Source organism: Agelaius tricolor, unplaced genomic scaffold (genome assembly GCF_023055355.1).
Source record: "Agelaius tricolor isolate 1412-34295 unplaced genomic scaffold, bAgeTri1.0.p SCAF_64, whole genome shotgun sequence".
NCBI classification, from domain to species: domain Eukaryota; kingdom Metazoa; phylum Chordata; class Aves; order Passeriformes; family Icteridae; genus Agelaius; species Agelaius tricolor.
This window is the reverse complement of record NW_027269324.1, coordinates 674,578-700,125: the sequence shown is the minus strand read 5'-3', so window position 1 is coordinate 700,125 and position 25,548 is coordinate 674,578. Positions and strand designations below refer to the sequence as shown.

Here is a 25,548-nt window from a genome sequence, read left to right as displayed (position 1 = left end):
ATGCTGTGTGGCCACAATCATGCCGCTGTACGTATCTACGGTAACCGCGAGCCACACTCAGGGTTTCAACAGCTGGCATTGTGTAAAGTCTGTTTGCCATATTTCTGAGGCTTTGAGGCCTCTGGGGTTGACGCCACTCGACCACAGTGGCGACTTCTGGCAGTGGGGGCACGTAGCGACAACGTGCTTTGCATCCATGGTAGAAATCCCGCACCTTTTCGCAAGCGCTTTAGCTCCGATGTGAAGGGATTCGTGCAACTGACGAGCTTCTTTCAGTGTCCATATGCCCTTTGCGGCGGCGTCAGCCTTGTCGTTGCCTATTTGGTAGAATCCTTTGACCGGGTCGTGGCTGTTGACATGGATGACTGATATGGTGCCTTTCCGTGAATAGAGTGCTTCCTCCAGCATCGTTGCCACTGTGGACACTGACACACCTGGTCCGGACATGGCTAGGCAGAGCTTGGCCACAAATATGGAATCAGTCACAATGTTAAGGTGTTCTTCTGGGAATAGTCCGGACTAGCTAGCACTACAGCTGCTGCTTCAAGCTGTTGGACTGAAAGCGTGGGGTCGGTTGCCTTGACACATTGCCACTGTTCTCCTGACTGCCATACTGCCACGGTGGAGGTCTGCGATGATGCATCCGTGAAGATGGTTGGTCCCGCCCGCGGTCGGTCAAGTACTTTTGGTGGGAGGTCGATATCGATGACCGTGAGCAGCCGAGTCCAAGGGGGTTTTCCGCATAGCGAATCTCTCCTCCAAAGCCTGTAAGGGCCATGGCTAGATATTCCGATATTGTTGTTGACTGCGCAGAGAGCTGTTTGCGGAGAGGCAAGCTTATCCTGGAAGGTTCGATGCCCAGATGTCTTAGGGCGAGTTTCCTGCCTTTCATGATGAGGCTGCAGAGGCACTCGAGTCCCGAGGAAAAGGCACGCGACGGTTTCCCCAAGACCACCCATAGTATTGGTTGGGCCTTGTCGGGGGGTCCTTGGGCTAAGGCTCCCACTCCCCCCTTTTTTGTAAAGTGGACATACAGATCGACTGGAGCACTTGAGTCCCATCTGGTGAGCATGCTCTCTGACATCTGACGTTCGATGAAGTTGAGCGAACATACTGCTTCCGGTGTCAGGGTTTTTTGCTCCCATGGGTTCTTCCCTTTCAAGAGGTCATTCAGAGGGTCCATGACCTCGGGAGGAATCAGGACGATGTTGCGGAGCCACTGTAAGGACCCTACCAGCTGTTGCATGTCGTGGAGCATCTTGATGTCTCGGCGGATTTTCATCTGGGGAGGAGTTATGTAGGAGCTTGTGATTCCCACTCCTAGGAAGGTCACGCACGGTCCCTTTTTTATTTTTGCACTCGCTACCTCAAAGCCATTTGTCCTTAAGGTCTCGGAGATGGTAGACACCAGCTGGTCCACTTGTCTCGTGGATGGTGCAGCGATCAGGATGTCATCCATGTACTGCACGATGGTTACAGTTGGATTGCTCTGCCAGACTGGTGCTAGCACTCGGTCCACGGTGATCTGGCAGATAGTCGGGCAGTTGAGCATTCCTTGTGGAAGCATCCTCCATTGGAAGCGTAGGTTGGGCCGCTGGCTGTTTGGGAAGACGATGGAGAAGGCGAAACGCTCCTTGTCGTCTTCGTGCAGGGGAATAGAAAAGAAGCAGTCTTTGATGTCGAGCACTGCACAGGGTTGTCCTTTTGGTATCACAGAGTTCATGGGCAGCGAAGTTTGCACAGGGCCCATAGGCTGGATTCTCTTGTTCACTTCTCGCAAGTCGTGCAGGAGACGAAAGCCTTCACCAGACCGCTTAGGTATTACGAAGATCGGAGTGTTCCATGGATTCGTGGAGGGTTCTATATGATTCTTGTGTAATTCCTGGCTAACTAACTCAATGAGGGCAGTCATTCGAGGCGTTGACAAGGGCCACTGTTCGACCCACACTGGGTCGGCTGATTTCCAAGTCAGCTTGATGGGCAATGGCGGGTACGCGACAGTGGCCCTTAGAATAAATTTGTCATCCTAACATCCAGCAGGGCTAGGGCATCCCTCCCTAGCAAGGGTGGGCAGTCCGACATCACATATGCAGTGAGGGTGATAGTTCTTCCCGGTCCTCTCTCGGTGCAGAGGGTTATTGCCACTGGTTGGGTGCTCTTGTGGGCTCAGGACAGCCCTCCAACTCCGCCCACCATGGGGGCTACTTCTAGCTTCCATGGTCGAGGCCAATGTATGTCTGGGATGACGGTGACATCTGACCCTGTGTCCACCCAAAAGGGAAGGCAGATGGCCGAGTCGTCGGAGCTGTTGTGGAGACGACACACTGCCCACACGATCAGTGGGTGTTTCCCCACCTTCGCGGCGAAGGCCACCCATGGGTCCCGTTCCCATGCTTTCATGGCCAAAGCCACCCAGGGGCCTCGGCCCCAGGGAGCTGTTCTTGGTATTCCTGAGGTGCAGATGGGTTCGATTGAGCCTTTGGCTGGGCGACAAAGTTGGTCATTCCCTGAGGGGGTGGAGGTGGTGGGCATGAGAGCCCTGTGCCCCATTGGGGGTTGCTGTAGCTGGGCCGCTGCATGTTCCAGGTGGGAGGAGGCTGGATACGGCCCAGCTGCCCCCTCCCTCTCCCGTTTCCCTGATGCCTGGATCTGCATTCCTTAGCTAAATGCCCTTTCTTTCCACATGCCCAGCATGGTCCCCTAGGTCTCCCCTGGCGTGGTGGAGCAGCTGCTGGTGGGCTCCCTGACTGGGGGCAGTTTGTTGCCACGTGCCCAGCTTGGCCACACTTAAAGCATGCCATGACACTCGTTATTGCCGTGTGAACTGCTGCTTGAATGGGAGCTAGGTGTTCTTCCTTTGCAACGTGTCTGATCATGGCAGCTAGATTAGACCCTTGCGGCAGTGATCTTAAAATGTCTTTGGTGGCTGAGTTGCATTGCTGGCGTAGGCACTCTGCCAGCACAGGACCCTTTGCCTCTGAGGGTAATGTTGAGGAGTCCAAGGCAGCCTGTAAACGATCCACAAACTGAGTGAAGCTTTCACTCTCACTCTGCTTTATTGTAGACCAAGGCGACGGTTTGGCTATTACTTTAGAAGCAACACGGATGGCTTCTCGGGCAGCACGGGTTGTTGTCATAACCTCATGTGCCCGCAAGCCCTCAGCCTGTGCCTAGGGGGTGATCATTGTAGGGTCTGTGCCCATTAGCCTCTGTATGCTGGAGCCGTGCAGTGGATGATCTGCCCCTGTTACCAGGGCCAGCTGCTTAATACAGTTATCCTCCCATTCCTGCTTAAAAACGATCATCCCTGCCCCATCAAAAATCATTCTGCAAGTCTGCTTAATATCAAAAGGTAACATGTCATCCCCTCCAAAAACGCTGTCAATGAGTGTGGAAACCATGGCAGAATTAATTCCCCTATCTGCAATTGCTTTAATAATTGCCTGCACCTCTTTTGGGTTTACCGGGGAATAGGTCCTTTGATTCCCGCCGGCTCCCCCCACCCGAACGGGGAACACCAGTTTCGCCGACGGAGTCCATTCAGCACATGCTATTTTTATTTTCCACCAGTCTGTAAGCGGAGTTCGATCTTTCTCCGATATCCCCTTCACCCATGCAGGAGCGCTGTGGCTAGTGACCTTGTATGCCGCTGCTCTCCTTCTGTTAAAACCCGAATCCGAGTCGGAACTCCCCGATCCCCTCTCGAGCTCAGAGCTCGAGTCCGAGTCCGAGCCGGAAGTCGACTGCCCGGACGTTTCCGGGCTGCTCTGCCTTTTTCTCAGGCTCCGACCCTGCCCCTTCTTGCGGGGGTCGGGCCGTTCCCTCCCCCTGGGATCCCCCCGCCTCCTACTGGGGGAGGTCCTTGCCCTATAAGGACCTAATGTGAACTGAGCGCTCTGATTGGCCTTACGCTCCTCCGCGGGGGCTGCCCCGTCCCCCCGCTCGCCCGCGCATGCGTTGTTAAGCAGGCTGACTGCATTTCCGCCCCCCGTGTTTCCCTTTCCGCCCTGAACACGCGGTTCGGCGCCATTTTCAAACACATACGGAGGGGGTGCGCTTTTATCCACCCCTTCGGGGTCCGGCAATTTTGCCGCCTCCAGCGCTTCCTCTGTTAACCCCCGCCAAAACGCCCGCGCGCGTTCCCCGCCCCCCGATGGTAAGGCGGTCTGCTCGGGGGAATCCAGCGTTCGCGGTTCCGCGGTGCTGATCTGATCGAAGTCCTCCACGGTCTGCGTTGCCGCGCCCACCCTCAACTGCGGCGTGGCTAATAACCAAGCCTGCGCGGCTTTCCAGGTCTCCTGCTCTTCTCTAGCTTTCTGCAGAGCCTGCACGACTCTGCCCCATGACTTTAGAGCTTTCCCTGAGCCTGAGGACATAGTCTCCTCAGCTAAAACCTTTGTACAAGTATCCCATATCTCTGAATGGAGAATATCCACCGGGCTGTCTATCGCCCCCAGCTTAATAAGTCTCGGTATAACAAGACATAAATCTTTTAGCTTACAATCAATCCCCCATTGAGCATGCATCTGAGTTACGACCTTCGCTATGGCTTCCATGGTCCACGCTGGTCCGGGGGTGTCCCCGCCGCTGCACTAGGCCTGCTGTGCAGCCGCCAGTCCCCTGTCCAGGCGAAATCCCGAACTCCGGGCGCTGTGATTCCCGGGTTTTGGCACCAGATGTTGCCATTACGGCGTGGCGACCTGGTTTGGGAAGTCTGACACGGTGACCCAAGGCCCAGGGTCACTCGGTCCAATGCTACATACACCAATGTGGTGGACAGCAAATGGCGTTTATTGAGGGGTCTCAGGGGTAATTAGGGCTTGGGCAGTCTGTGTCCCTTCCCTCTGCTCACGTCTGGCCGGGTGTGGCCAGGTATGGAGCAACGGTCAGACTGCAGGGTGAGGGGGGCCTTCTTATCTACCCATACAGCCCGAGACCTTCCGCACGCAGGTCCCTAGCTCTCCACAACAGCCCCAGCCAGGGACCCACTCCCAAGGCTGCTGCCAGGGCCACCAGGGCTGGCACCAGCTGGGATGCTCGGTTTCCATGGGCCGGGCTTCAGGAATGGGATTCCCCAATTTCCTGCTCCTGCTAAAACCGCGCTGCCGCTCGCTGCCCTCCCGCCTCCCATGGAAAGCACAAAAGGCAAAGATCCCGGGCTGGGAGAAGAACAATTTATTGGGAACAGCAACGAGATAAGGAACAAATGGAACAGAAACAGTATTGATAACAGAAGGGATCAATAAAACTGTTTACAGGGAAAACTACAACATCAACTACTGGCTCTTCCCAGTTTCGTATTTCCCCTCCCTGGAAAGGACACCCTTCTCCTCAGGGAGAGAGAGTCCCTTTCCTGCCCCTGGCAATGACCTGAGGTGGGAGTGAATGGAATCACATGGCCATGGCCAGACCCTCATGTTCTTCATTCCACACCATGTCATTGACAGGGGCAGGAAAAGGTACAGGTGTCTTCCCAGCATGGATCACAGGGAACATGGATCACCCGGGCTCTTTCCAACATGGGTTTTCCCATGGGGGTTGAAGCTGGAGCTGGGCACAAAGCTCCTCCTGCACTTGGGGCATTTGCAGGGCGTCTCTTACCGGTGACTCCGTTGGTGTCTTGTCAAGTTAGAGCTGCTGGTGAAGCTCTTCCCACACTGGGAACACTCGTAGGGCCTCTCCCCAGTGTGGATGCGCCGGTGGGTGATGAGGTGGGAGTTTTGCTTGAAGCCCTTCCCACAGTCGGGGCAGAGGAAGAGCCTCTCCTGGGTGTGAATCCGCTCATGCAGGAGGAGACTGGAGCTGGTCTGAAACCTCTTCCCACACTTGGGACACTCATAGGGCCTCTCCCCAGTGTGGATGCGTTGGTGCCTGATGAGTTCTGAGCTGCAGCTGAAGCCCTTCCCACACTCCCCACACTCGTAGGCCCATTCCCCAGTGTGGATCATCTGGTGGTGGATCAGGTGGAAGCTCTTCCTGAAGCTCTTCCCACACGCCAAGCACTTGTAGGGCTTCTCCCCATCATGAAGCTGCTCACGGGCCACCAGCTCTGAGCTCTGGCTGAAGCTCTGTCCACCTTCCTGGCTCAGGGTGGGTCTTTCCTCCTCAGAGCACCCTGGGCTGGCTTTGTAGCCCCTCTTCCTGTACAGTCTCTGGGGCTTTTCCTCCCTGTTGGATTCCTCCACTCTGGAAGCACTCAAAATGGCCTCTTCCATGAGGTTCTGCTGTGGGGATTTTTCCTCCCTGGTCTCCATCCTCAGCTTCTTTCCTGGGGGAGGAAGGACAAGGAGATTATGGGATTTGCCTCCGTTCCACAGGGAAGGGGAAGGAGATCCCCCCAGAGCATCCCCAGCAGGACGGGGTTGACACCAGGTTCGTCCTGCAGCCGGGGGCTGTGCTAGGCTGGGAGATGGAGCAGGAGAGAGGGGGAAAGGGGCACTGACTTCCTCCTCATCTGCCTGGGTGTCCCAGGGCTCCTTCCTCTTCCTTGCAGCCTCCTCCTCCATCTGACAAAGGTTTGGAGATGGGAAATTCACTTTAAGGAGGAAAACAAGGGATGAGCACACTGGATTTTGTACTGGTTTGAAGGCAAACCTGGGGAGGGTCTAAACCAGGAATACAATTTAATAAGAAAATTTCGATCAAGGCAATGATACAGAAATACTGCCTTAAACTGACAGAGTCAGGATATAACCTGACACCCTGTTGCTCAGGGTAGTGGCAGCAGTCCCATTAAATGGTGGCTGCAGTCCTGTGGGAGTGATGAACGTGATTCTGTCCAAGCAGTGATCCTGTAGAAGGGTCTGGTCTTCCTCTGGAGGTCCAGTGGTGGTTCTGGAGCTCTTGTCCTCTGGGAATCCAGCAGGCAAGCTGCTCCTGGTGTTGCAAGGCTCAGCTTATATCCAGGTAGGAATGCTTGGATCCTCCCTCTGGGCGGAGCATCCAACAATGGGATGTTGGAATTTTATCAGTCCTGCAGTGACACTCAATGGCCCATTCGCAGAAGATATCTCCCCTGCAGGGCGTTATCAGGGCTGAGTCATGGAAGAGATAAAGAACCCTGCCCCACCTGTTTATAGCAGTTGATGAAGATGGGCATTGAAAACGTGCATTTGGTTCCATATTACACTGCAACCTGAAACAGTGGGGGAATCCCTGCTCAGGGGGTGAACACCACCCCCCTTACCCAAACTGGCTCAGGTGTAAAACCCCCACCCTGGGAAGGCCACACACACAGGGGACAATGTCACACTTGGACCACTCCAGGGGAGATCTCTGTCCCTCTCAGTCCCTGGCTGTCCCCCCTTTTCTTTTTCACAGGCCGGGGGCTTTGCCAAATCTAAGAATATTTTTTTTCTTTGTCCCTGTCACCTTTGTGACATCTAAACAGAGCTTTCCCTTCCTTTTCATACTCTTTTCATAAAAGAGGTATCACAATGTATTGGGCCGAATTTCCACTTTTCTTTTATCAGAATGTGCCAGCAGCTGAGCTGGAGCTGTGCAGGACCAATGGATTTTGGAATTGCCACAGAATTGCTTCTACTGTCAGTTTATTAAATTTTGCAATTTGTTCTCATTTCCACCACAAGTTACTTGTGGGAAGAGTAAATTCAAGGCATTTTCTGTAGGGTTAAGTTTGATTTTTGTCAAGAAACAACTTCACTTTGTCCAGTGCCCAGGGAATGCTCAAGGGGTCACTGAGCCTCTCAGACTGGGGGATGCTTGAGAGGGGCTTGGGAGGGTTTGTCCCCGTCCCTGTCACCCCAGGCCTTTCCCCAGGGGTGTCCCCGTCCCTGTCACCCCAGGCCATTCCCCAGGGTTGTCGCTATCCCTGTCACCCCAGGCCATTCCCCAGGGGTGTCCCTGTCCCTGTCACCCCAGGCCATTCCCCAGGGGTCTCCATCATTCTCACCCAGGGAATGCCTGGTGGGTCTCCCTCCCTCTCACCCCTGTGCCAGGGGGTGCTCGGGGCAGTCTCTGTCCCTCTCAGCCCAGGGGATGCTCGGGGCTCTCTGTCCCCTGGCCCTGGGGGATGCTCGGGGGGTCTCCATCCCTCTGGCCTCAGGCAATGCCTGTGCAGGGCTGGGCACCAGGGGCTCTGTGTCCCTCTCACTGCTGAGGCTGCTCGGGGCTGGGGGGGCTCTGCCACCTTCTCCCCCCTGGGGAGGCCGGGGGGGTCTCTGTCCCTCTCAGCCCTGCTGTGACCCCACCCAAACATCATCGGGGGCACAGGGACAGAGACACCCCCAAAGCCCCAGAAAAGCTGAACCTGGGATTTGGTTTGGGGCTGAGGATTTAGGAAAGGGCTGGAATTGGGGCTGGGCTTGGAGCTGGGGCTGAGATTTGGATTAGAGCTGGGATTGGGGTTAAGACTAGAAATGGGATTGGCTTTAGGGCTGGGGTTGGGATTGGGTCTGGGGCTAGATGAGTGTGGGGCTGGGATAAGATTAAATTCAGAACTGTGAGTGTGTCTGAACATGCAGTGAGATTGAGACCAGGATCAGGGTCAGGTTTGGGACTGAGCTCACCCAGAGCAGGACATGGGGGATGTCACTGCAGGATGGTTTGGGGAAAATCCTGGTTTCAGGAAAAACAGGGTGTGAATGCCTTTTTTTGGGGATTTCCCTTGCCCAAGTCCATCTCTAGAAGTCACCTGATGTCCATAAAAACCTCCAAAAATCAAGACTTAATTAAAAAAAGCCACCAGGAGTGTCCTATGTCAGGTCTCATCCCTCCAGGGTTCTGGTGTTCCCCCATCTCAGGGCTGCTGGGGATCCTCAAGGGTCCCCAGGACCCCTTTCCAGGGTCCTGCTTAGGGATGCTGGGGGGTTTTGGGGTCCCCTTCTCCAGCCTCACCCCAGTTCAGCCACTTGGAGTTCCCCCCTCTTCCCACCACCCTGGCCTCGTATGGGGCAAATTTGGGAGAAAAACTCCAAAAGAGTTTCCTCTAGAAAGCAGATTTAAGAAGCCCCTCCCCCAACCGGATTGGGAAAAGATTTCCTTGGAAAAAAGTGGAAAAAACGTTTATTTACCAGGCAAAGCATTCACCAGCACAAAGAAAGAACAATATTGAACAATAAAACCTCTTGCCACTCCAAAAGAGATGACAAACACAGAAAGTCCCTCTGTGGGCTGTAGCTCAGCTCACTCAGTCTCTTATCAGTCTCTTATCAGTCTCTTATCAGTCCCTCCAGTGCTGGAAATGCCACGGCCCAGGCCAGGCCCAGTGGGCCACGGGTGCGAGCTGCTGGTGGTGTTCTGTGTGTTCAGTGCAGAGCAGGTTCAAACAGCTCCAAAGAAAAAGAAAAATAACAGTCCAGGCAACTTCTCTGCCTCAGAGAGCTAAAAACTAACTAAAAGCAAAGGAGAGCTCTGTCCCACTCTCTGTCCATCCAGGAGCCAGAATGTGTGGGAGTGAGTGCAGTGTCTGAAAACCAACTGCAGCTTCTTCCTCCTCCCCTTCTCTCTCAGAACCAGCCTTAAAGGTGCAGAACTCATTTCTGGGCTAAAGGGACCAATGGGGCACGAGCATCATGAAGTCACCCCAGGACGCGCCCCTGTCAGGGTCAGGGGGTCCCGTCCCCGTCTCATCTCCGGGCTGCCGGGGGTGCCCCAGCTCCGGTATCGCCCCTTCCCCTCTCCCCGCCCCGGGGGTCCCCCGTTCCACAGCCCCGGCTCTCACGGGGATCCCCAAAACCAATGTCCCGCCCCGTCGGTACCGGGCCATCCCCACGTGGACCCCCCGGGACCCTCCCGAGGGGCGATCGCGGCTCCTCTGCCCCCAAAAAAGCTCCTCTTAGGGAGCCCGGAGATATCTGGGGCTCGAGTCCGGGATCTGCCGGCTCCAAACACTCTCCAAAAAAATCTTCCTGGAGACCCCTGGCTGGAGTTATTTGGGAATTTAGCTACTTGAGCTGGGCTTCCTGTGGGACTTCTGGCAGCCTTGTGCTCCTCACCTTCGAGTAAATGAACTTTGTCAGTCACGCGGATATCATTTGCTCCCTCTTCTCCAGTGATTTTAACAAACTTTTCAAGGAAGGACAACAAAATATTTTCTTTTTCACTGGCCACCCACAACAGCCATTTTCCCCATCAGTTCTTCCATAAGTTCCCCAGGAGGAAGGAGGAACTGTGTCCAAGTTTCCAAGAGTTCTTCCAGAAAAAAACACAACCTCCTCAGTGGAGGGAACCACGCTGTTGTCAAAAGCACCTGGGGTGAGACAAGAGTGCCCTGAACCCACTGTGCAAAAATAATGTCACAATCTGGTTACGCAAATTGTTAGAGAAATGCCTCTGCCCCAGTTAAAATGCTAACGAGACCAAATCCAAAGTGGATTTTATTGAACACTAAATGTGAGGTAGAGAGAGAGATGGAAAGAAAAAGAAAAGAGTAGACAGCAAGGGAATGACAAGAACAGAGACCTGCCCTGGGGCAGGGCAAGTGTGACATTGTCCCCTGTGTGTGTGGCCTTCCCAGGGTGGGGGTTTTAAACCTGAGCCAGTTTGGGTAAGGGGGGTGGTGTTCACCCCCTGAGCAGGGATTCCCCCACTGTTTCAGGTTGCAATGTAAGATGGAACCCAATGCATGTTTTCAATGCCCATCTTCATCAACTGCTAGAAACAGGTGGGGCAGTGTTCTTTATCTCTTCCATGACTCAGCCCTGATAACGCCCTCCAGGGGAGATATCTTCTGTGGATGGGCCATTGAGTGTCACTGCAGGAGTGATAAAATTCCAACATCCCATTGTGGAATGCTCCGCCCAACGGGAGGATCCAAGCATCCCTACTTCATATAAGCTGAGCCTTGCAACATCAGGAGCAGCTTGCCTACTGGATTCCCAGAGGACAAGAGCTCCAGAACCACCACTGGACCTCCAGAGGAAGACCAGACCCTTCTACAGGATCACTTGGACAGAATCACGTTCATCTCTCCAACAGGACTGCAGCCACCATTTAATGGGACTGCTGCCACCACCCTGACCAGCAACAGGGTGTCAGGTTATATCCTGACTCTGTCTGTTTAAGGCAGTATTTCTGTATCATTGCCTTGATCTAAATTTACTTATTAAATTGTAATTCTGAATTAGAATCTCCCCCAGGTTTGCCTTCAAACCAGTACAAAAGACAATGTGTGCTCCCTTTGTTTTCTTCCCAAAACAGAATTTCCCATCTCCAAACTGTTGCCAGATGGAGGAGGAGGCTGCAAGGAAGAGGAAGGAGCCCCGGGACACCCTGGCAGGTGAGGAGGAAGTCAGTGCCCCTTTGCCCCTCTCTCCTGCTCCATCTCCCAGCCCAGCACAGCCCCTGGCTGCAGGACAACCCTGCTGCCAACCCTGTCCTGCCAGGGATGCTCTGGGGGGATCTCCTTCCCCTTCCCTGTGGCACGGAGGCAAATCCCATCCTCTCCCTATCCTTCCTCCCCCAGGGAAGAAGCTGAGGATGGAGACCAGGGAGGAAAAATCTCCACGGCAGAACCTCATGGAAGAGGCTGTTTTGAGCAACTCTAGTGCACAGGAATCCAACAGGGAAGAAAAGCCACAGAGATCCCAGAGGAGGAGGGGCTGCAAACGCAGCCCAGGGTGCTCTGAGGAGGAAAGACCCACCCTGAGCCAGGAAGGTGGACAGAGCTTCAGCCGGAGCTCAGAGCTGGTGGTCCATGGGCAGCTTCATGATGGGGAGAAGCCCCACAAGTGCTTGGAGTGTGGGAAGTGCTTCAGGAAGAGCAGCACCCTGATCCGCCACCAGATGATCCACACTGGGGAATGGCCCTACGAGTGTGGGGAGTGTGGGAAGGGCTTCAGCTGCAGCTCTGCCCTCATCATCCACCAACGCATCCACACTGGGGAGAGGCCCTACAAGTGTCCCGAGTGTCAGAAGAGGTTTCAGACACGCTCCAATTACCTCTGCCACCAGCGCATTCATACAGAGGAGAGGCCCTTCCGCTGCCCTGAGTGCGGGAAGGGCTTCAAGCAAAACTCCCACCTCATCACCCACCGGTGCATCCACACTGGGGAGAGGCCCTACGAGTTCCCCACCTGTGGGAAGAGGTTCCAGACCAGCAAAATTCTCTGCCTGAATGAGCAGAGTCACACCCAGGAGAGGCCCTTCTGCTGCCCTGATTGCAGGAAGGGATGCAAGAAAAAATCCACCTTCATCATCCACCGGCGCATCCACACTGGGGAGAGGCCCTACAAGTGTCCCACTTCATGGGAAGAGCTTCTCCATGATCTCAAACTTGACCAGAAACCAATGGAATCGCCAGTAAGGGAAGTTCTGTGAGTGCCCCAGCTACAGGAAGAGCTTCATGCACCACTCCAGCTTCTTTCTCCATTGGAGGTCCCACGTTGGGAAGAGCCCTGGGGATCCATTTTCCCTATAATCCATGCTGGGAAGACAGCTGTCAATTTTCCTACCCCTCCCAATGACCTGATGTGGCATTGAAAAACATAAGGGTCTGGCCATGGCCCTGTCATTACATTCACTCCCACCTCAGGTCATTGCCAGGGGCAGGAAAGGGACTCTCTCTCTCTCTCTGAGGAGAAGGGTGTCCTTTCCAGGCAGGAGGAAATACATGGCCAGGAAGACCCAGTGAGTTGTGTTTTAGTTTTCCCTTTAAAAGTTTTATTGATCCCTTCTGTTATCAATATTGTTTCTGTTCCTGTTTGTTCCTTATCTCATTTCTGTTCCCAGTAAACTGTTCTTATCCCAGCCCGGGATCATTGCCTTTTGTGCTTTCCATGGGAGGCGGGAGGGCAGCGAGGGCAGCGCGGTTTTAGCAGGAGCAGGAAATTGGGGAATCCCATTCCTGAAGCCCAGCCCATGGAGACCAAGCATCCCAGCTGGTGCTAGCCCTGGTGGCCATGGCAGCAGCCTTGGGAGCGGGTCCCTGGCTGGGGCTGTGGGAACCTCTTCCCTCTGGTGCCCAGGGACAGGAGTGGAGGGAACGGCTGCAGCTGAGTCGGGGCAGGCTCAGGTTGGATGTCAGGAAAAGGTTTTTGCCCAGAGGCTGCTGGGGCCCTGGCCAGGCTCCCCAGGGCAGGGTCCCAGCTCCAGGGCTCTCTGAGCTGCAGCAGCGTTTGGCCAGCGCTGCCAGGCCCAGGCTGGCATTGTTGGGGCGTCCTGTGCAGGGCCAGCAGTTGGACTGGAGGATCCTGATGGGATCCACCCAGGGACTCCACTGTTTTCTACAGGAGCCCTGCTGCAACAGACCCACACCTGACACTGCAGGAGGACTGCAGCCACAATTCCAGTTGGATTGCTACCAACAGCCTGACCAACAGGGTGTCAGGTTGTGTTCTGGTTCTGTCATTGCTGTTTTAGTTTACTGCATTGTTTATTTTCTCCTTTTATTTTCTTCCCCAATAAAGAACTGTTATTTCCTGCTCCTATATTGTTTTCCTGAGAGCCCCTTAATTTAAAATTTATAGCAGTTTGGAGGTGCGGGGAGGTTATATTCTCCAATTCAGGGGAGGTTCCTGCCTTCCTTAGCAGGCACCTGTCTTTCCAAAGCAAGACAGCAGGACAGAAGGCACTTTGATTCCTTTTGTCCCAAGTTTCTCCTGAGTTCATGACTTCAGATCAACTGGAATGGTCCCGACAGCACAAAAGCAGCCACAATGAGCAGGATCAAACCCCCAGGTCACCATTAAATGCACTCAATCCACACCTTCCAGAGCCCAGCAGCAATTCCTGCCTGTGCCCCCAGCTCTGGCTCAGCCTAAGGGGCATCGCTCTGGTGTGTGCGGGGCCGGCTCCTTCAGGACACAGCGCTGGGAGCCGCTCTGTGTCCCGCAGCTTCGGCATCTCAGGCGCCGCTCCACAGCTGCGGGGCTGTGCCACCACTGTTCCATGGCTGTAGCTCCTGTGCCACCACTGTTCCATGGCTGGAGTTCCTGTGCCACCACAGTTCCATGGCTGTAGCTCCTCTGCCACCACTGTTCCGCCTTTTCCATGCTCACTCCACTGCTGCTCCAAAGCTGTGCTGTGCTGTTTCAGCACGGTTCCTCTGCTCCTGCACCACTACTCCACTGCTGCTCCAACACTGCTCATCTCCCCCTGTTCCACTGCTCCTTCTCTGCTCCTCCCCTGCTCCCCTGGTGTTCCACGGCTGCTGCTTCTGTTCTAGTGCTGCTGCCACAGCTGCAGTGTCACAGAGAGGGGAACATTCGGGCAGCAACCACTGTGCTGTCACAGAGACCTGGACAATGGGGCTGCCACAGCTGTGGTGTCACAGAGAGGGGAACGCTGGGGCTGCCACAGCTGTGGTGTCACAATGAGGGAAATGTTGGGGTGGCTGCTGCTGTAGTGTCATAGAAGGGAACACTGTGGCTGCCAATGCATTGTTGTCATAGAGAGGAGAACATTGGGGCTTCCACTGCCCCCAGTGATGTCATAGAGAGGAGAACATTGGGGCTGCCATCCTTGTGAGCTCAAAGACAGGGTAACCTTGGGGCTGCTACCCCTGGTTTGTCATGGAGAAGCTAATCTTGGGGCTGCCCCTGCTGTGGTGTCATACAGAAGTCCATGTTGGGACTGCCAATGCAGTGGTGTCACAGGCAGGGGAATGTGTGGGGAGTCACTGCTGGGGTATCACAGACAGGGGAGCATTTGGGGCTGCCACCCCTGTGGTGTCACAGAGAGGGGAATGTTGGGGCTGCCACTGTGGTGCTGTCATAGAGAGGAGAATGCTGGGGGTGCCACCTCTGTGGTGTCACAGAGAGGGGAACGTTGGGGCTGCTACTACTGTGTTTTCATAGACAGGGCAATGTTGGGTTGGGCACCAAAGTGAGAGATTGGAATGTTGGGGCTGCCACCACTGTTTTCTCATAGAGAGGGGAATCTTTGTTCTGCCACTGTGTTGGTGTCATAAAGAGGGGAAGACTGCGGGTGCCACCTCTGTGGTGTCACAGAGAGGGGGACGAGGACTGGCACAGCTGTGTTGTCACAGAGACAGGAACAGTGGGGCTGCAACCACTGTGGTGTCCTAGAGAGGGGAACCTTGTGGCTTTCACCATTGTGGTGTCACAGAGAAGGAATTTAGGGCTGCCACAGCTGAGGTGTCACAGAGAGTGGAAGGTCAGGATTGCCTCCGATGTGGTGTCACAGAGAGGGGGACACTGGGGCAGCCATCGCTGTGATGTCACAGAGAGGGGAATTTTAGGGCTGCCACCTCTGTTCTGTCACAGGGAGGGGAACAATGGAATTGCCACCCTTGTTGTGTGACAGACAGGGGAACGTTTGAATTGTCACTGCTGTGGTGTCACAGAGAGGGGGACATGGTCCTGCCACAGCTGTGGTGTCACAGAGTGGGGAACACTGTGGCTGCCACCCCTGTGGTGTCACAGACAGGGGAATGCTCGATCTTGAAGTGCTGTGGTATCATAGAGAGGGGAACGTTGGTGTTGCCACTGCTGTTGTGTCACAGACATGGGAACACTGCCAAACCTGCCCTGGTGCTGTGCCCACTGCAGTGCTGCTCCTCTGTGACACTGCAGGGCCTCCTGGGGACATTGTTCACACTCTGGAGACTCATGGGACTATAGGAGCCCTGTGACACTCCAGGGTCTTGTAGAATCCATGGAACCAAGAGGAGACTGTGAAACTCTGGGGCTTCATGGAACCATCCATTGTGATACCTCAGGGCCTCATGCTTCCCAGGAATCCTTGTGACTCTACAGGACTAAATGGAACCAAGGGGACATTGTGACACTGTGGAGTTCATGGAACTGAGGGGATGCTCTGAGACTTTGGTGCCTGAAGATGCTCAGGAGCCGTTGTGACCCTGTGGCCTGTGGAATCAAAGGGACACTGTGACACTGTGGGGTCTCATGGAATCCAGAGGTCCTTGTGACTCAGTGAGGACAGTTGGAACCAAGGATCCATTGAGATATCTCAGGGCCTTGTGTTGTCCAGGGATCCTTGTGACATTGTGGGGCCTCATGGAACCAAAGAGACCCTGGGACACTGTGTGATCTCAGGGAACCAAGGGGACTCAGAGACACTGTGGGGCCTCCTGGTTCTCAGTCACTTCTGACACTTGTGTCCGCCTACAAAGAGGCAAAGCTGGGCAGCCTGAGCCTGTTGATCCAGAATATTCGCATCTCCATGGGAGGATGTTCCTGCCAGCTGTGGTGCTTTGTGTTCTCTCTGCTCTCTGGGGGAATTGCATCCTACAGGAGACCCCAACTACTCCTGTAGCTGACACCACAGGGCCTGCTGTGGGGTGGGAGCAGAGGCATCTTTCACTCCATCATGTTGCTCAGAGCCTATCCAAGCAGGAACGTTTCCAAGGATGGAGCATTCACTGGCTCTCCACCAAGGCTAACGGTGAAAGCAGGGTGCTGGGGGAGGCAGCAGGGAGAGCAGAGGCTTTGCTGGGTGAGCGAGGGAAGAGAATGAGTGCAGAAGGCACAGCCCACCAGGAGGCCACCAGGCAGAGCCGTGGAGCCTGCCCAGGTGAGGGTGACCTGCCCGGGGAGTGCCCTGCTGCCCCCAGGACTGTGCTGCCACCCCCGGTGGAGGTGTTTGCCCAGCAGGATGTCCCCTGGTCACCCGGGGCTGTGCCACTACCCCAGGCGGGAGGGCGCTGCCAGCTGAGTGTGCCGTCCCTGGGGTCAGTGGTGGAGGCGCCCCGAGCAGCCTGGCTGTGTTAAATGAGCACCCTGCAGCCCCTCTGTGCCCTGCCATGGCTGCCAAGACACCTGAAAGGACTGGCTGCTGTGCTGCTGTGCCCTCTGCTGCCCCTTGTTCTGCCCTGCTGGCAGAAACTGCCGCAACCGCCCAAGCCCAGCGCAGGTTGTCAATGGAGCGCGCTGCTGCTGATCCAGAGGGTGGAGAGACGTCATGCTGCAGAGCCACATTGAACAGGCACTCTGCCACTCTGCTGTGCCCTGCTGCCGCAGCTGGAACCCCAGAAGCAGCACTTGGTAGCAGCAGGGAGGCGCTTTGCCACTGCAGCCGCTGCAAGGCACCCAGCCGCCACCACTGAGAGATGCCTTGCTCCTGCAGGACAGTGCCTGGCCATGGAGCGGGCTTTGCTGCCCCTCCACCAGGCCCTGCCACGCCAGCTGAGATCTCAGGAGCGGTGCCCGGCCCCCGCGAGATTCCAGCTCCTCTGTGCCATGCTGCTGCCCCTGTAGCCATCTCTGCCTGCGCTGGAACCACCTCTCTGTGCTTTGCTGTGACTGAAAGCGCCCCTACAGCTGTGCCCAGCCACGGCGAGACAGTGCCCGGCTCCGGCGGGAGAGCGCCCTGGCATTGTGAGGGGGTGCCTGGCTGCGGAGCCATTCCTGGCTGCTATGGAGCTGCCCGTGCCTGTTGCCAAGCTGTACCTGGCTGCTGTGAGACTCCCAGCTGCTGTGGAACACCTGGCTACGATCAAGCCGTATCTGTCACTCCATGCCCTGCTGTCAACTGCTGGGAAAAGGCGTCGGCTGAGCAGTTCATGCAGGGGAGGGTCCCCGGCGGGGGTCCCTGGGCCAGTGCCCCACCTTGGCCAGCACCCAGCAGCCAGCTTAGAACTGGTGCAAACCAGGGGAATCTGACTGTTTAATTAAAACAAAGCATCCCAAAGGCCTGAGGTGGGTGATGATGCGATGGGATTGCTGCCCAGTGCTCTGAATGTCAAAGTGAAGAAATTCAGTGAAGTGCAGGCAAAAGGCGGGAGCGACTGTGATTCTCTTAAGGCAGTTTTTGAGAGTATAGTTACAAACTGGGCATTGCTGCAGTGATTGCACCTCCTCATGGTCCTGCTGGAAACCCTGTGTAATGTAACCCAGTCGATCTCTGCCCCAGCACAGAGGTGGTGGGGATGGCCAGTTCAACGTCCTCCTGTTGAAATTTTATCCTCCTGAAACAAACAGTAAGAGCTGGGTGGCTCTTTGCCCAAGACCTGACTGCAGGATTTTAAAGTGGGCAAAGATTGCTATGTCCTTGCTCTGTCCTTCTTATTCTACCTCTCCTAAACTTGTGGCAAATTTACTATCCGGAGCCATAAAATGGGGAACCATTTTAAAACAAAACCTCTAAAGATAACTAGGTGACCTGGTGTCCCAGGGTCTACAACTGGACACCTTCTCTCAATTTTGCAAGGTAAACCTGGTGTTTTGATTTTCTAAACACCAGCTAGACCTGTTGTCTAAAATCTGGGTAGACCTAGTGTTGAAAAATTTACCATCTCACCACCCCAGTATGTGAACTGGCTTCTCTGGTGAACTCTGAGTTTTCTAGATTGGACTTGTTTATGAATAACTTTGAATGTGTTCATTTTCCTGCAAGCTGGGAGGGTTTGAGCAGGCTGCCTGAGGTCTATGAACAGTTTGCACCACGGCCAAGTGTGGGACTGAAGATCTGCCTTCCAAGGAGCTGTGAATCGTTTGTGCTTGACAACAGGTAGAGAAACAGCAATTGTGAGACTGAGGGCACACCAGAAACATCACCTGCTGAGCCAGAGAACGACACCAAGCCGGCGACATCCCCAGCTCAGACAGAGAATCACGGGGAACAGACACTGGAAGACATCCTTACTGTGACTGCTCCTGATAACAAATCCACCTTGTCCTTGCTGTGGTACCCGGGTGAACTGTGTGTTGGGCTTGAGTGAGCATCTGAGGGTAGCCCACGGGATAAGGAGGGTTTGTTTTCTGTGTGCTCAATGTGGAAAAGAGAAGAGTAATTCTCATGGTATTGTTTGTCACTTTGGTAAATGCAGGGGAGCAGCAGAAATGGCTCCAGGCAGGGAGTGGATATATGAGGAATGCAGCAGAGACTTCAAGATGAAAATTGCTCTGGGACAACACAAAAGATTGGCACATTCATTGGTTAGAAATCAGGAAAGGGTTGCTGTTTTCCACCCAAAAGAGACTTCCAACCCAGGAGCCCACCAAAAATGCTGGACTAAAGAGGAAGAACTACTGGTAAGATTGGAGGCTCAGTTTGAGGGCAACAAAAGCATCAATAAACTCATTGCAGGACACACATCACAAGCAAAACAGCTGAAGAAATCAGGGACTAAAGGAGATTGCTGCCCAGGAAACCAGCTGAGGATGCAGATAAGGAACCTGGCATGAGTCATCAAACCAGGAGAGCAGCTGGGGGCATGCGAATGGACTTGGACAAAGATCTTGGGAGGAGTCAGATGCCTGGGAGAGCAGCTGCTGGAAGGAAAACAGATCCCAAGATGAGTCACCACCCTGATAAAGATAACAACAGCTGGGAAACAGCAAGTGACAGAGGGAGGGGGAGCTGCAGGCCCATTATCTCAGAACCCTCAGTGAATGGCTATCAGCTGGGACAATTCACACCTTCCTGTGGATATCCAAGCACTTAATAGATGATAAGGAGATGCAATCAACAATCAATCAGCACAGGAATGCTTTTGATGCCTTGAATTAATCAGCCAGATAAGAACAGCAACCCAGGACAAGAGAAAAATGGGGAGCCAGGAAAAAGGACCAATAAGACCTTCTCAAAAGTGGATGAAAAGAAGAACAGTTAAGAAAGGTCATTTTCTTTGCTTCTAAGACCTGTTCCATCTAGATAGGGGAAAACTTGCTAAAATTATCCTGAATGACAAAGAGTGTTTGTCCTGTGAAATCCCACCCATCGAACTTTATTCAGTTTTTAAAGCCTGATGGGAAACACCTGGAACATTTGATAGCCTTGGGAACATCCAAATTGTGGGAGATTAGGGACAGGCCCCAAGATCTCGCATTGTTACGGGCAGACAGAACCCCTCCCCTTTACTGTTACTTAGCCCCACGTGTTGCTGACCATTAACCCCTGTTATAAATGACCCTGCCTAACCGTTAATAAATGCCAGTTACCGTCCACCACATTGGTGTGTGCGTGTGTGCGTGTGCTTGGTCCGTGTGGCAGAGGCGCTGCCACCGAGCCGTCCTCGACCTGGGATGCCACGCCCCAAGCGGCGGCAACACCAAATTAATGGGAAAGCCAACATTAGTGCTTTCAGAGACTTAATTATGGCAAAAGAAATTGAGAAAAATGTGCAGGAGATGAGCAAAAACTAAGCTCCCAGTCCAGGATTACTCTAAGAGACATCAAGAAGATGGATCCAGAGTACTCCTGGAGCATGGAGATCTTCAGCTTATGGTTAACATCAGGAAAAATCCCAGACATGGGGAGGGGTTGCAGGACTGTTTTGATTCCTAAGTCAACCAAAGCAGGGCACCTAAAGGACATTAACAACTGGAGAGCCATCCTGATCGGTTCCATCTTGCTAAGACTGTTCTCCAGGATTTTAATAGCCAAACTGACCAAGGCTTGCTCCCTCAACCCAAGGCAAAGAGGCTTTATAAGGGCAGTGGAATGCTCCGAAAACCTGAAACTCCTGCAAACTAGAATTCAGTCAGCAAAAGGAGAACACAAACCCCTGGCTGTTGTATTTGTGGACTTGGCCAAGGCTTTTGACACTGCAAGCCAGCAGCACGTTCTACATGCCCTACAGGAAAGGGAGGTAGATCCCCACATCATCAATCTGGTGAGCAATACTGTGAAAAATGTTTTTGTGATTTGTGTCAATCAGCAATGGAATCAGCAAATGCTTTTATCTGCTGTGTGGAAAATGGATGCATTCTTTGGGATAGATCCAAAGAAGGCTTATGAAACTTTCTATAGCCAAATAAAGCTTTGAAGTAGGGGAAGTATGGTAAAGTAAAGAGATGAGGTAGCAAGATGACTGATGCTTAGAATAAAATAGAGGACGTTGTGGTGAAGCTAAGGGGACTGCAATGTGACTAAATGCTTATGTGTAATAAAAAGCTTAACAAAATCATGTAGCAGACAGAGGTGAAGGGGCCTCGCTCCAGACAAGCACAAGAAGGACAGGAAGCCAACAACCACCTGGAAAAATGATGAAATTGCTTATTCCAGCTGATTGATATTTACTCATTTCTACTAAACAAGCACACTGGAAACTGCTTTTTTATGCTTAAAAACAGTATATATATACTTTACTGAATTTGTAAGTGGTGTGTGCCGTGAGTGGAGCGGTGACTCCCCGGCCAACCAGCGCTGCTTGCTGGCCTTCTTTAAAATCAAAGATATAGAAATAAAATTCACATTGACTATTGAAATTTTATGTATTAGTATGATCCTTGTCACATGGCAGCACTCCCAGTATGGTCCCAGAATAATCCCAGTTACTTTCAAGCACTCCCAGGATGGTCCCGGTTGCCTCCAGCTAGATCAACCCAGTCAGTCCCAGTATGATGCCATTTGCTCCCAGTGTGCTCCCAGTTGCTCCCAGTCACCCCCAGTCCAGGGAGGATGTGCATGGTGTGTTCCCAGTCACTCTCAGACACTGCCAGGGTTAATCCAGTCAGTCCCAGTATGATCCAGTGATGACCCCGGTGTGGTCCCAGTTGCTGCCTGTAGGAACCACTTGTGCCCCACATGGTTCCAGTTGCTCCCTTTCACCCTGACTTTTGTTCCAGTGTTTCCCAGTCTTTCCCAGTGTATCTCAGTTCCTTCCAGCATATTCCCAGTCACTCCCAGCATGATCCCAGTAGAAGCCCAGTTGTTTCCAATGACCCCCAGCATGCACCCAGTCACTCCCAGTTCCCCCACATGCTCCTGGCATGATCCCAGTTGCTAACAGCTGCTCCTGCTCACCCAGAGCATGATCCCACTTGCTCCCAGTATATCCCATTTGCCTCCAACAGGGTCACAATTGCACCTGGCAGGCTCCTACTCAGTTCCAGTATGATCCTGGTATGATGGAAGTACAAATGCAGTGCAATCCCAGTCACTGCCCATTTGATCCCAGTATGATCCCAGTACAGCCCAGTCCCTCCCACTGAAGCCACTCCTGGGATCTCCCAGCCCTCTCTGCATTCACCCCTTCCGGATCTCCTGGGAGGAACCCCAAGGGCTGGAAGTCTGCAGCCAGGGTCCCCAGCAAGGCCCAGTTTGGATGAAGAAGGAGAGCAAGAAGGGAGGGAAGTAAGAGAAGGAGGTTGGCTTAGGAAGAAAAAGGAGGAGGAGGCAGTGAAGATGAGGAGTGGGAGGAAGAGGAGGGACAAAGGAGGATCAGGGAAAGGAGAAGGAACCATGATGTTGAGCACTCCCTGAATTCACAGGCTGTGGGATCATCACCCATCTGTTAGAACTGGAGCATTTATCTTCTGTTAATTGGGCAGTTTTCTTTATCTCTTCCACAACCAATCCATCCTCTGGGAAATATCTTCTCTTAATGGGCCATTGAGTGTCACTGCATGACTGATAAAAACCACATCATCCCATTGTGAGATGCTCCGCCCAGGGGGAGGAGCCAAGCATTCGTACCTGGATATATCCGCATCCTTGGGACACCACATCAGCCTCTTCCCACTGGATTCTCAGGGAAGCAGCTTTCTTCTCCACAGGATTCCCAGAGGAAAACCAGGCCCAACATCACCACCACTGGACCTTCAGAGGAAAACTCCACCCTTCTACAGGATCCTAACAGAACCACATCTGTCACTGCAGGAGCTCTGCAGCCACCATTTCATAGGACTGCTACCAGCAGCCTGACCCGCAGGGTGTCACGTCGTATTCTGATCTGGCGAGTGGGGTTTTTTTGTAAAACGGCATTTGTATTTTTAAGATTTTCCTAGTTCAAAAACTGTTATTCCTATTCCCATACTTTTGCCTGAGATACCCTTAATTTCAAAATTCTAGTAATTTGGAGGGAGAGGGTTTACATTTTCCATTTCAAGGGAGGCTCTTGCCTTCCTTAGCAGACACCTGTCTGTTCAAACTGAGACAATGTCCCAGGACACCCAGGTAGGTGAGGAGGAAGTCAGTGCCCCTTTCCCCCTCTCTCCTGCTCCATCTCCCAGCCCAGCATGGCCCCCAGCTGCAGGACAGCCTCTCTGCCAATGCCGTCCTGCCGGGGAATCACTGGGGGGATCTCCTTCCCCTTCCCTGGGGCACAGAGGCAAATCCCATCCTGACCTTGTCCTTCGTCCTCCAAACAAGAAGCTGAGGATGGAGACCAGGGAGGACAAATCCCTGCAGCAGAACCTCATGGAAGAGGCCATTTTGAGCAGCTCTACTGTGCAGGAATCCAATGGGGAGGAAAAGTCCCAGAGGTCCCTCAGGAGGAGGGGCACCAAACTCAGCCCAGGGTGCTCTGAGGAGGAAAGACCCACCCTGAGCCAGGAAGGTGGACAGAGCTTCAGCCAGGCCTCAGAGCTGGTGGTGCATGAGCAGCTTCATGATGGGGAGAAGCCCTACAAGTGCTTGGAGTGTGGGAAGAGCTTCAGCCGGAGCAACACCCTGATCCGCCACCAGATGATCCACACTGGGGAATGGCCTACGAGTGTGGGGAGTGTGGGAAGGGCTTCAGCTGCAGCTCTGACCTGAGTGTCCACCAGATGATCCACACTGGGGAGAGGCCCTGTGCGTGTCCTGAGTGTCAGAAGAGGTTTCAGACCAGCTCCAATCTTCTGCTGCACCAGCAGATTCACACAGAGGAGAGGCCCTTCCGCTGCCCTGACTGCGGGAAGGGCTTCAAGCAAAACTCCACCCTCGTCACCCACCGGTACATCCACACCGGGGAGAAACCCTACGAGTGTGGGGAATGTGGGATGAGCTTCAGCCGCAACTCTCACTTGACCAGACACCAACGGAAGCACAGGTGAGGGAAGCCCTGCAAATGCCCCAGCTGCAGGAAGAGCTTTGTGCCCTGCTCCAGCATCATCCCCCATTGGAGGTCCCACGTTGGAAAGAGCCCTGGTTATCTACGTTCCCTGTGATCCATGCTGGGAAGACACCTGTCCCTTTTCCTGCCCCTGCCAATGACATGATGTGGGTCCAAGGTTATGAGGGTCTGGCCATGGCTGTGTCATTACATTCACTCCTAGTTCAGGTCATTGCCAGGGGCAGGAAAGAGACTCTCTCTGTCTGCTGTGAGGAGAAGGGTGTCCTTTCCAGGCAGGAGGGAATACATGGCTGGGAAGAGACAGTGGGTGGTGTTCTAGTTTTCCCACCAAAAAGTTTTCCTTATCCCTTCTGTTATCCATGTTGTTTCTGTTCCTGTTTGTTCCTTAGCTCGTTGCTGTTCCCAATAAATTGTTCTTATCCCAGCCCTGGATCTTTGCCTTTTGTGCTTTCCATGGGAGGCGGGAGGGCAGCGAGTGGCAGCGCGGTTTTAGCGGGAGCAGGAAATTGGGGAATCCCATTCCTGAAGCCCGGCCCGTGGAGACCGAGCATCCCAGCTGGTGCCAGCCCTGGTGGCCATGGCAGCAGCCTTGGGAGCGGGTCCCTGGCTGGGGCTGTGGGAACCTCTTCCCTCTGGTGCCCAGGGACAGGAGTGGAGGGAACGGCTGCAGCTGAGTCGGGGCAGGCTCAGGTTGGATGTCAGGAAAAGGTTTTTGCCCAGAGGCTGCTGGGGCCCTGGCCAGGCTCCCCAGGGCAGGGTCCCAGCTCCAGGGCTCTCTGAGCTGCAGCAGCGTTTGGCCAGCGCTGCCAGGCCCAGGCTGGCATTGTTGGGGTGTCCTGTGCAGGGCCAGCAGTTGGACTGGAGGATCCTGATGGTTCCCTCCCAGCTCCCCCAATTCTGTGGTTCTGGGATCCCATAAGCCTGGGGATGGGGCTGCCAATGGTTGCCATGGCAACGGGATCTGGCTGCAGGCCTGAGCTGGTGTCCATGGCAACCACCCCTGGCATGGGGTCTCCATGGAGCTGCCAAGGGACTGAGCATAGCAACAGGGGGCTGGTGATGGTTGCCATGGAAACTGAGCATAGCAGCAGGGGGCTGGTGATGGTTGCCTGCTAAGGATCAGATTTGTCACAGACCCTCAGAGGGGTTCCATGGGGACTTTCCAAGAGTCTCCAGGCTGTTCCACAGCTGGAATGTCACAGGCACAGACAGGGGCTCCATGAAGACCTCCCAGGGCTTTCTGGGGATGGTAAAGAGCCCTGTGGTCAGAGGCAGTCACAGCCATTCCATGGTGACATCCCAGGGCACCTTGGGCTGCAAAGGCACCCATCTGTCACAGGCACTCACGGGGGCTCCACAGTGACATCCCAGGAGTCTCCAGGCTGCCAAAGAGCCGGGATGGCCCAGACATTCACAGGGGTTCCTGTCATGGCCACAGTGGGAGCTTCAGGGAAAAGCTTTGTTTCTTTCTTGGAGAAACTTCTCCTGAGTCATGAGGGAGAGAAATGACACCCAGCAGCCACCACAGAAACCCAAAACCCCTGCAGGACCCCTGGACTTCTCAAATTCCTTCTAAGAGAGGAGACTGGGAATGGCTGGATCCAATGCTAGCCCCAGACTTTGTCAAAGGTACCAGAGATTGGACAGGGGGAATTAAACTTCAATGCAATTTGTCCAACAGGATTAATGATGGAATACCAGATAGATTTCTAGAAATACAGCTCTGATTGATTGTGATCATGATTAGAGAGAAAGATCTTGATCAGGGTACTTTCCTCCACAGTTAAGGAGCTATAACAATTATTAGAATATTGTGCTCTAGGAAGCAATTTTGAAGTCAGCAGGGCCTTGCTGGAGTTGTTGGAGCCCATTGAAGGCAGAGCCTC

At 53.9% G+C, this 25,548-nt stretch overlaps 1 protein-coding gene across 1 annotated transcript in view; it reads left to right on the top strand.

The window, feature by feature from the left end:
* Window positions 1-25,548, top strand: part of LOC139605317 (uncharacterized) — an 850,331-nt gene that overhangs the window by 303,162 nt on the left and 521,621 nt on the right. Inside the window, 4 exon segments of the mRNA XM_071456679.1 lie at window positions 11,666-12,196; window positions 15,076-15,084; window positions 23,165-23,308; window positions 23,311-23,583. Coding sequence (XP_071312780.1) covers window positions 11,666-12,196; window positions 15,076-15,084; window positions 23,165-23,308; window positions 23,311-23,583 — 957 coding nt within the window.